Genomic DNA, 12,045 nt, shown 5'->3' with positions numbered 1-12,045 from the left:
TCGTCTGTGTCGTCTTAGCGAATACACGAAGCTATTTAATCACACAAATCTGGTCTGACACGTGACGTACATGAAAATATACTTGTATATGTAACGTATGCTGACATGCTCTGTCAAAGTGAAGCCTGAGGATATCACTGTTTGTCTGCACAAATGTATTTTAAACTATAAGTAAATAGACTGATGGGTAATTAATAATTAGTTTTGAATGAAATGAATGAAAAATAATTATTAACGACAGAGCTATTCCTTTAAATGTATATGCATGTATGTTTCAACGTTAAACTTTATGCAAAAAATGGGAATCAGTCAATAAAGTCATGTGTCTCCAACTCCAATTTTTTCAGACAAATTGAAGGACTAAGTTTATGTTTTCTTCCACTTCTTACATTAAATAAACCATTTAAAACAGTTGTTGTTTTTTATGGATTGAGTGAGGAATGGGAGGTTTGATAGCGACAATTCTTGGCAGTGGTGTTGTTCCAAATCTAGCAAGCTGTGTTGTGGTTGTTGAGAGTCTTGAAACCAGAGGGTATGTACTGAAGATGGTGCATGAGGTGGTAGAATGTGAAATTTGGGGCAGCTAGGCCTCCGCTGTGTCTTGGTTTCTGCAGGAAGGATACTGTAACCATTTAAAAAACCCTTTTGATTGGTTGAAAAATGCATTGGAACAAAGCTGAAAGCAACACATGACATATGTGTTGTTTTATTATATTAATATTAATAAAGTGACAGACCATCTCTCTATTCAAGGATACTTTTATTGGTATAAGAGGGATTCAGTAAACTGCTAAAGTTAAAGATGAACGGTTGTTATTTGTAGCATGAGCGTGAATGTTAATGATTGTTTTCCAACCTTTAGGAGAGGGGGGAAACCCTGGCTCAATAAGCCACAGCGGTACACCTCCGCTCCCTGAGCAAGTCTCCGAATCCCTGCCCGCTCCTCTGCGACCCTGACCTCTAATCCCTTTAATGTGGCAACTGGAATGAGATCAATAGGCTTCACTGAGGAAGGGGATCTTACATCAACAGTGTAAGTGCTACCAGGGCACTGAGGAGGCTGCTGAGCAGAGCCGCTGAGCCGTGAACTCCCCTGTTCCCGTTCTTATGGTCGGTGAAGGTGGCGTGAACCGCAGGTGGTGCGGTTTGCCCCTGGCAGTGCCTCACGTCGGCGCCCACGCAGGCGGCGTAGCCCATGGCGTGAGCGACGTAGTTCTGCTCATGGACGCCCTGGAAGAGGTGGGCCATGGGTCCGCGGGCGAGCACCGCCACGTCCTCTCCGCTGTGGGTGGCCGACTCTGTGGGCACCGCAGACAGCTGGACGTAGTCTTTAGATTCTGGAAGACACAGAAATATTACGTTACATTCATTACACAAAGTAAATTGCGTTAAATTCCAACTGCGTCCATTAGTTTAATTCACTTTTAAGCTTCTACAATCAATATTTTTTATATTAACAATGGATGAAAATAGAGCTGAAACACATAGACACAAGATCAAATCAATGCTCATGTTGCTCAGTGTCTGCTTTGTGTGTAAATAAACTTTAACATTAACTTTTGACATTAACATGTTAGTCATAAGAACTTAATAAGGTCTGTGTTGTGATTACAGGTTGTTGTGCTGCCCCCAAGTGGCCAAAAATATAAATGAATGCAGCTTTAATTGAGGTAAGACTGAATATAAGTTACAAATGCTGATAAAACAAGACAAAATTTTAATCAGCCATGTGGGAAAAGTAATAATTAAATGCTATGTATAGTTTTTATTTCTTACTTGAACACTTAAACTCCTTTCAATAGCTTTTTTTATCGATTTATTTGTTCCATGTGTCGCATCATCATCCATACTACCTTAACTGAACTGTCATTCTCTCTTATGGTTTATAAAAAATATATATGAAAATTAAATCACAAAAATGTCAGAGAAAGAGAGACAGGAAGTAATGACGTTATAAGGAAAGGTTAGACCGTGTTAGCAGATATGGATCTAAATACAGCGGGGTAAAATTTAAAGGTCATTCCAGTTTGTTTTTGTTTGTTTTTGTTTGGAAAGAGTTTCCTCATTCCCGTTGTGTTTCTGTCCCTGAACACAATCAAACTGAAGAAAATAAAAGAAATAACTACGAAGTACTGTCTGTTTAAGGAGAGTTGTAACTGGGGAGCTGAATTCTGTGATTTTCATGTGAGGAAAATGAAGAAATAAGGTTCGTATCTTACTGGTGTTGACATTGCGGATATCAGGGCGCTTGCCGTTGGTGATTTTGTGTCCGGGTCCGTTGCCGTACATCAGCGTGGTGTAAGGCAGCATGTCTGTGGCCCACAGCGGTGATTTACCTGCAGAATACAGGGAGACCTTCAAAGATTATCTTTGAGTTATTGTTTTCATTTTTCTGCTGCTTCAGTTTGCTAAACACATGCAAATATGCACACACACACACACACACGCACACACACGCACACACACATTCATACAGTCACACAGAGGAGAGGTCTTTGGATCCCCAGGGTGCTGCAGGAGGTCTAGAGCTTGTTGAGTATCTCAGTGTTTCTCTCTCCAGATGAGCCATTAGCCTGGCGAGTCTCCCCGCTGATGAAGAGCTCAGAGTTTCACAAGCACATTAATCACTGCTGCACCGCTGAGAGGAGGAGGAGGAGGAGGAGGAGGAGGAGGAGGAGGGTAAAATAAGGATAGGACAGGAAAGAGAGAGCAGAGAGGTGGGAGCAGCACAAATGCCCAATCAATATGACTTCTGAAGGCTGATACTGATATATGTTTAATCTTTAAAGGAGCTATTTGTAAGTTTTGCTGTTGCTACATAGCCAACGTTAGCATTAGCAGCTGTTTATTCACCAATCTAGAAGAAATGTTGCGAGTTCAGCATCAAACTTCATTCCTTTACTCGCCAAGAGCTGTGTCCAGAGGTAGAAAGCAACACCAGTGTTAACTCTTGTCTCTATCACCACTTTTCTTCGACTGAAGTTAGCATGCTAACCAGCTAGCCGCGACCTGTCTCGTCACTTTTCCAATAGAGACTCACTGTAGCTCAGGGTTCGTAGCTCCGGTTTTCCTGGATTGTTTGAGCGACTGCTCTATTCTTTCCTGGGACGCACATAATGTCCCGTTTTTTGTGAAGATGAACGTTTAATTTTGAATTTCAGAGTTTCAAATAAAACCTCATTTGTTTTCTACTACTGCTGTTCTGTTTTCGTCCTGGTTATGTCCAATCCTGTGAAAACGGGTACAACAGCGGGTGCCGTCAAGAGCGTTAATAAAAGAAAATTTTTGTTTGTGTGGTGACATGGGATTGCAACGATGGCTGAAGCTCTCGTCAATCAACAATCACCACCACCTGCTCCTAGCAACAACAACAAAAAAAACACGTTCGGCAGCAGAGAAAACTTACAGACAGCCCCTTTAAATGTGATTATTTTTACACCAAGCCATTTTTGACCTTTTTATTTTGGGCCGGGTGGAGACACGGATCCTTAGAAACAGCATTTAGACATTTGTGAGAGACTCTTCGATGATAACTTAGGTAGATTAGCAGCTTTAGAAGAGTGACTGCTTCACTTATTTAAAGGGTTTTGTTTTTATTCCCCTCCAGCTGTATGATGAAGCCGCGCACATAGTTACCTGGATTTATTCAGGTTTTTGTGATTTCTTCCACCAACTGTGTGCTGCTCTCAGCTTTGAAAAACGATTTTCATTAAACCAAACCCTGTTTTTGATTCTATTTATGGTCAACATTTTTCTCCCCAATCAATGTGTTTACAATCCGTGATTACCTTTCCTTGTAGTAGCTTTTATTGTCGGTGGCAGAGTAAAAAGATGCAGCATGTAATTAAGTGTTATTGTTTGTAATTTTATCAGCCTTACTTTTTACTTCTGCAGACAATAGCTGTCAAGTTACTGCTAATTGCTAACAAAACTTTTTCCTACTTATGCTTCTAAAAAGCATTAAACTTTAAACACAAAGTGGCTTTTACTGTGAAGTGTAACAGGAAATGCAATTTATTTGTCATGATTTATCATCAATCAATTGCATCTGCAAATCTAGAAGTGACAATTTACTGCATTTAAATGACGACAGATCAGACGGAGTAATGAAGCAAAAAGGACATCTAGTCCGATACAGGCAAACCAATAAATCATTTTAACCCTCTGCTCCTCTGTGAATGTGGGTGGTTCATCTCAGGTTTTAAACGTCCAGGTAAAGGAGAGAGGACAGAGACTTGAAGCGATATAGGTGAGTAAGGTTGATAAAGAGAGATTAACAGGTGAGAAAGACTGATGGAGCGGGGCGAACTCCGGGAGAATAATGTAAGTGAGAGAGGGGCGTCAAAGTCGACAGCCAGCGACAGGTAGAAGGAGGAGAGACAGCGAGGGACGGAAATAGAAAGGCGAGGGACTGAGAGGCTGCTGGCTATATGTGTTTACGCGGGCTGTAATTGCAGGGGAGAGAAAGCAGAGGAAATGTCAAGCTGCTGGTGGCAGAGGCGCGTTGAAGCTGGCATCACACACACACACACACACACACACACACACACACACACACACACACACACACACACAGCCACCTTGGGGTGTCTATTGTCATGGGATATAAAGACACCCAGAGGGAGGGAGAGCTGGATGGAGGGAAGAAAAGAGGAATAAGGGAAGGAAAAAGGAGAAGATTTACGATACTTGATATTAAACTGATAATGAAAAGCCTTTAGGAGAAATAACTGAAGGCAATTCATAATTACCCAGAATGCTTTGCCCTCGAAATGGGTATCCGTTGAAGGTAAACGGGTGGGAGTGGTCGGCCATCACTACGGTGAGAGTTTCGTGCTCTTCGGTGAGTTCAAGGCCCTTGGCGATGGCGTAGTCAAAAGCAACCGTCTCGTGGAGGGCCATGAACGCCCGGCCGGCGTGGTGACCCTGGTCGATACGCCCACCTGGCCACACAGAGAGAGGGAGGGGTTAAAGATGATGACAAAGTAAGAAAAAGTTTAATTTTCTCATTTCTCTTTATCTATTTAGTCAGTTTCACTATGACGACGGTTTCTTTTAATTCAAAGAATAAACAGTTTTCGTCTCTAAGTAAAACATTCGCAAAGAAAATAATGTGATTCAGACACTCAGTCAATCAAATAGTAAACATGCCGTCCTGGGACTTAAGACTTGACTCACAGAAACAGGGATTTGATACTTGACTCTGACTTCACCACAGTTTCTGAGTTTCTGACGGCCTTAAAACTTGATTTGAGTTTTGAAAGAAAACATTCAGGTACCATGAATATTTAATTAGTCCTATACGTTAAAAATGTCTTTATCTTAATTATGCAAAAAACACCTTTAAGGCAATTGTTAAACAAACAGTAATTTTGATTGACAGCACTCAGAGAACTAAAGGACGTACAACTGATGAGCAATTGACTTGTGAAGACTTCGACTTTGACGTGTCCTTACAGACTTGGACCTTGACAGGAGACTTGCTATTACAAGACCAATGACTTGGAACTTGTCAGGACTGACTTAAGACTTGACTTAGACTTGTCTCAAATGACCTGAAACATAATCTGGATTTGTCTGAGATTAGTTAACACTTGACTCAAACTTGAGACTTGACACAGATTTATCTCAAATTACTGGGGACCTCACTCCAACTTGTCCACTGTGACTAACAAATATCTTGGATTCGTCTCAAATGATTTGTCTTAAACGACTCCAGACTTGACGAGGACTTGTCCTGAATGATTCGAGACTTGACTGAGACTTGTGTTTGAGTCTGACTTGTCTCAAATGACTTTTGTCTTGAATTGGTTGTTTTCATTGGACAGCTCTAAGTCAAGTATTATATATATATATATATATATATCTATATATATATATATATATATATGCATGCCTTACATTGAGGTGAGGTAATTCCAACGCTGTGCCTTTGGGACCTGTTAAAATTGCAATGGATTTCCCTTCACATTGTTAGAGGTGAGAAGATGACTTATTTCATCAAGAAATGACTCTTGGAATAAAACATAAATTGGGAAACGTGTCCCACATTCTCCTGCAGAGAATCAAAGTTGAACTTTAGATCAGTCTTCTTGCTGGGAGATGTAGCTCATATAAACATCTTTTCTTTATCAAATTCTTCCAGCACCTGTTCTCCTCACCAGCTACACTGGAAAGTAGACTGCGGTTAATAAGCTGTGGTCTCGGTGAGCTGTCAGTGATTGGGTGCACCATATGCCTGCTTCTATTTATACATTTGCCTGTTATTTTAAAGTCATTGTGAAGACACTCGGTTGCATTATGGAGTCCCCAGGCAGCTGCCTCAGATTAAAGGAGAGATGAATGAGGAGGCCGGTGAGGCAGCCGTGTGGAACGGAAAACACGCCAGCCATCCACACTCCGCTAACACACACACACACACACACATACACACACACACACTGCGGCAAACTCATTGAACTGCATGAACAATCAATGTCAAGTCAGCAGGTTCACAGTTCTATAACCTTATATATTCTGGAGGTTGTCTCTATATAGCAGCTACCACGAGGAACGCCTCAAACGAACCCAATGTCATTGATGGAAAAAGCTATTTTATGAAACACACCTTGATGTTTTCGCAAACAACCACAATTACTATATTGTAGTCTCTTAATTGCTACTTGGGCTCCCTTTGTGATCATTACCAGGTCAGTGATTCAATTGATCCACGGGGACCAACCACGTGTTTCTTTCCCTATTTTTAGCAGAGCCATCACCCACCAGGGGTTTTGTTATCCAACCTTTGATTGGTGGAGTAATTGATGGGAGTGTGTGGAAGGTGGTTGAAGCTCTTGTCCTCACCCTCCACTAGCAGGAAGAAGCCTTTAGGGTTTTTCTGCAGGATGCGGATGGCCTTTTCCGTGGTCTCGACGATGGACGGGTCCATGCTCGGGTCCCTCTCCGCCTCGAAGCGCAGATCACCGGGTTCAAACAGAGCTGAGCGGCGAGAGGTGACACCAAATAAAAACATGCAACAGCCAAAAGTTTAATGTTAAAATACAGCATATCCGATTTTATCAGCCTACAGTGGAGGTGCAGCACAAAGGAAACGTCCCTTCCTCCCACTGCTATTACTATTTTCAGCACACAGGAAGTGATAAAGCAGAGCGCAGGGGGAAAAATCCAAAAGCAATCAGTCCAGAAACAGCATGATGACTGAATCTCTACATCTCCTCCGCACCATTACACACCACGAAGAAGACACAGAGTTTGCTTCCTGCCCAGGAATGACAGAACAAGTTGGCAACTGGCTGGTGAACATGTTGGAGTATGTTGGAGCATTTAGCTGCTGGGGCTGGCTGCACAAAACACCTTAAGTTTCCTACTTAAGTAAGGCACTAAAGGTTTAATTTCTCCTTCGCTGAGGGAGTTACTTAAGGGTGTTACACAGAATCTCTTAAAAGATTTCCTTAGTTAAGGAAAAAAGTTAATGTGATGTTGTAGTTACGATAGAGTCAGACGTACCTTTAGTTCTTTCCTTACTTTGGTGGTTAAGGTGTTTTGTGCAACTGTGCAATTCCTTAAGTAAGTAGAAAACCTTAAATATATTTAAAGGAAACTTAAGGGTGTATTGTGCAACTGTTTTTATTCTAAGAAAACTTTAACTCAGACTTATAGGAAAATCTTAACTTAAAGCATTTTGTGAGACTGGCCTGGAGTAGGTGGAGACCAAAAACAGAGCTAAAAGTGTGAATATTTGACTTCAGAATGCTAATGCTAATGCTAATTTTGACCCTCTGCTGGATGTGTAAGGAAACGACTGTTCGATTGCACAACTACTGTATTATGACATTATACATTACAATTGAATGATTTAAAAAGCTAAACAAAACAAAGAAAAATAAATCTGTTTCTTTAAATAACTATATAGTGTAGATGGATAGTTTACTAAATAGTCAGCAGTAAACTGAGATCTTCACAGACAATTTTCACATCTATAAAATATAGCACATTGCATTGTGGGATTGTTTGCAGTAAGTAGTGTAGGTGCAAGGACACCTAACTTCTTTTGTGCAAATGAATTTGCCTGAATGATTTCGCAGCTTGAAAACACTATGTAGGTCAGGTGGAGTAGTTTGAGTGAAAACATGAGGAGTAGTGCTCAAGACTGACATCCTAAGATGACGTGACTAAGCCGGTGGGCGAATCAAAGACACTTCAGGACAGCACATATCGATGCTGTGTTCGTCAAGGGCCTGATGGGAATGCTTTACCTCCACGTACCACTCTGCTGGAAAAAGAGAAAATGAAAAACATAGAAAAATAAAAAGAAAAGAAAACTCACCCATGAGGTAGTCGGTGGTTTCGGGGTCAACAGCATCAAAGTCTGTTTTATTCCACACATAGTGGGCTACCTGTGTGACACAAACACATTGGTACACTGAGTGGGAGGAGGATAGTAAAAGGTCTTGAGCTTGTTATTAGTCACTGGATGAGTTTTTCTTTTCTTTGCTGAACGAGTCACTGACAGTTTTCTCACCTGTTTCCAATCTGAGGATAAATGTGTAGCATTTTGTTTCCCTGTCAAATTAATTGTGAGACACTATGGCTGAGAGATTTTACACTCCATACTATTCCCGGTGACACTCTTACAGATATTGTACTTATGGTTAAATGTCAGTAAAATGTGGTAATAATTCAAGGATGTAAAAATAGAAAGTCATTGTGGTGATTAAAACGACACACGGCTCCTTTCATCAAGTGTTTTGAGTGTAAACGAGTGTGTCATCCCTGACGGCCACTTCTCCCTGTTAGCGAGCAACAACACTGTCCCTGCATTTAAAGGTGTACACAATAAATTATACTCATAGCAGATTAAACAAAGTTAAATAAACATTAAATAAATCAAACTCAACCCTGGCAGATATTTTGGGATACCACCCTTGAATATTCTGCTTCTACACTAAAACAATGGAGGTAAATGGAATTTCCATTGTTGTTTTTAATGCATAAAAAAAATTGTCAAGTTTCTATTCAAATATAACACAACTTTTAAAATAGTTTCTAGGAAATCAGCGGGAAAAAATGCTAATTAATGCAAGTTTCCATCCACTGCAGTTTGTGAAAATATTAGAAAATGGTTCATTGATGCTAATTCTCCAGCCTTGTGCCATTAAAAACCACTGCTGTGGAAAATATGTTGGAAATATATATAAACTGCATCTGGTAAAACAAGAACAAGAATAAACCTTATTTGTATAGCACCTTTCATACACGAAATGTTGCACAAAGTGTTACCTTTCCAGTTTTCAGGCTCTGCCACTCATTGATGAGGTTGCGTCCGTCTTTTCTTTTGCCCCTGGAGGAGTAGTCCCTGGGGTACTCTGGGTCCTTGGTGCCTTTAGGGGTCATGTACTTTCTGCCACCACCGATGATCACCTGGAAACACACAAACACACATATTTACACTTAATTTAATGTTAAGAAGCTAACATCAGAGTGATGTGAGGGGGTGGAGAATCTTACATCTATGTCTGTGTTTTTGATGAGCTGAGAGGCGATGTCGGTGCAGCCTTCCTTCTTGGCGGAATCAGGCATGTCGGCGTCACTGTACCACTTCCTGCTGGCGCTGTGGGCGTAGCTGGTTGCTGGGGTAGCGTGTTGCACCCGGGTGGTTGTTACAATCCCAACAGACTTGCCTGAAAGATCAATTTGGGCCGTGTTTAAATGTACAGTAGATGCATAAAGGCCTGTGTGTTTGTGTAAGAAACCTGCACACACTGGTTTTAAGTAGTTATCAAATGGTGCATTGCAACATTTTGCGTCATCGTGTTTTTTAGTGGCACAAAAAGCAAAGCACTCCAGGCGTTGTTGGCTGTTCCATACTGGTGTAAATAGCCAAATAGCTGTGCTGTGTGACTAATATAAACAGGTGCTCACATGTACTATATATTCTGTATCTGTTAGAGCTAGGATTGTATCAAGAGAAATATTCAACCCTGCATGCTGGGATTATTTCTCAGCTGCATCATTACACCAAATGAATGATCTGGAGGTTTTTATGTGATGTATTATTTTGTACCTAAATAGGTGGAATTCAGGATAAAGATTTGTGGTTTTGAACAATGCTTGACAATGCAAAACGATGACTAATGGTCCCACTGGTTTTTTATGAGCATAACGATCAGCTGATCATTGATTAGTGGGTCAACAGAAAAGTTATCTGCAACAATGTTGATAATTGATTAATCATTTAAGTTAAGAAAAGAATGGCAAAAAAAACAAGCAATTTTCACACTTTGCTGACATTTGACAAGCAAATATTTAATTGATTAAACATATTGATATTTGGTTGGGAACAGCAGGTTTACATGTTCCTTTGTAGCAGCACACAGATTAATAAAAATGTGTTGACATCGAACAGAGTCGTCCTCTGGTCAAAGACTATATAAGGTTCACACCTTCACACACCTGGTGTCAGTCTCTGCTGCTGCGCCGGGGTCAGGGCTGTGGCACGCTGTGTGTGTGTGTGTGTGTGTGTGTGTGTGTGTGTGTGTTATGAGATATTTATGTCCGCAGATAACAGTGGAACATGATAAGAGTCAAGGTGCTTCCTTGTGCAGCATATTATCCTGCAGTGTAACCTGTGGCCACAGGCAGCTGTTGCCCTCAGCTCCCCGGTGGCCGCGGTAACATCGCTCTGCCGGGGCGATGCAGCTCACAGCAGAGCGCTCAGCTGTAAAATCAGGTTTTGCTTTAAGACCTGAGGGATTTTCTTTTGTCAGGAGCAAGAACTAAAGTGTGATACAGCAGGGCCTGCTGCTCAACAAAAAGTCAAAAGAAAAATCCAATTTGTTGCTTCAATCACAGCAACATGTGAAGACATCCTGCATTATCATCCCCTCAGTGTCGTCTCGAAAGGATTTCAGGAGCAGTTTTCAACATCAGTCGAGTTTTTATTTCTGCAACAACCTGCGCAGCTGCGTTGATCTCATTCACATTTGTCATAGAAATATTGTAGAAATTGTTCTGTTGTTGAAGTGTTTCTGGCTCTGGTGCAATTCACAACTAAGTAAAACAAATATTTGGAAGTGGCTTCATGCTTTAACGCCACATGTTTAATGGAATAATCTATTTCAAATCTGAATAATTCTTATTTTCAACACTATCCACTTTAACATGCTGTTTTATAAAAGAAACAAATCACTATGATTAGATCATCATTGTCACCATTTCAAATCCCCAAAACATAGAGAAAAATATATGACGATGCTTGAATTGAATTACAAAAAGTTTATGATACTTTTTATTTGTTTGTCTGTTCTTTGTGTTCGTCTCACCAGCATCTTTGGCCCACTTCAGAATGGACGTGACCTCGTTGCCCTTCTGAGTCTTGCAGACTCCGTTGCGAGCCGCCGCGCTCACTCCGACAGTGTTCAGGTTGGTTTTCACTCCACACAGATACGCTGTGGCTGTAGCTGCACTGTCTGCAATCTGGAAGTCCACGCTATAGGTCTGCACAGCACACACACACACACACACACACACACACTTAAATATTAATGTTCCCCATGAAGGAAATTTGCTGCTCGTGCACCAGAAAATAATAATAACAGAAAACAGAAAACAAGCAAATGAGGCATTAAGAGCAAAATAAGCAACAATTACAGCTCTGTAATCGATCAAGTAAATGAAACCACAACAATAAACTGCAAATCCATCTTTTACATATCTGCTTACATTTTATAACACCATCTATATTTCTGTAAAAGGCTCTGACGCACGAATGATTCTAATGTAAGATCAGATCTTTTCAGTGTCATCTTGTCTTGAAAGTGTATTTTGACACGTGTGTGTGTGTGTGTGTGTGTGTGTGTGTGTGTGTGTGTGTGTGTGTGTGTGTGTGTGTGTGTGTGTACGTACTTTAGCCAATCCCACATTGGGGAAGGTGTCCATGGTCATCACCGTCTCCTCTCCTGTCTGGTTCTGCAGCTGTCCCTTGAGGATACGAGCCGCTGTGTAGGTTGTGATTCCCATGCCTGGTGCACACACACACACACACAC

General features: G+C 41.1%; 1 protein-coding gene across 1 annotated transcript in view; it reads right to left on the bottom strand.

Annotated features, from left to right (window-relative positions):
- Positions 1-879: 879 nt before the first annotated feature.
- alp3 (alkaline phosphatase 3) overlaps positions 880-12,045 on the bottom strand; it is a 12,970-nt gene continuing 1,804 nt past the window's right edge. Inside the window, exons 4-11 of the mRNA XM_023428407.2 lie at positions 11,322-11,496; positions 9,508-9,680; positions 9,280-9,420; positions 8,327-8,396; positions 6,844-6,978; positions 4,752-4,943; positions 2,220-2,336; positions 880-1,337 (exon numbers count right to left, since the gene is read on the bottom strand). Coding sequence (XP_023284175.1) covers positions 1,021-1,337; positions 2,220-2,336; positions 4,752-4,943; positions 6,844-6,978; positions 8,327-8,396; positions 9,280-9,420; positions 9,508-9,680; positions 11,322-11,496 — 1,320 coding nt within the window. The 3' untranslated portion in view covers positions 880-1,020. The remainder of the gene's footprint in view (positions 1,338-2,219; positions 2,337-4,751; positions 4,944-6,843; positions 6,979-8,326; positions 8,397-9,279; positions 9,421-9,507; positions 9,681-11,321; positions 11,497-12,045) is intronic.

This window comes from Seriola lalandi, unplaced genomic scaffold (genome assembly GCF_002814215.2).
Source record: "Seriola lalandi dorsalis isolate HSWRI2012SDOR001 ecotype SW California unplaced genomic scaffold, Sedor1 jcf7180002054874, whole genome shotgun sequence".
Lineage (NCBI taxonomy): Eukaryota > Metazoa > Chordata > Actinopteri > Carangiformes > Carangidae > Seriola > Seriola lalandi.
The sequence above is the reverse complement of the archived record's forward strand: the minus strand, read 5'-3'. Positions and strand labels throughout refer to the sequence as shown.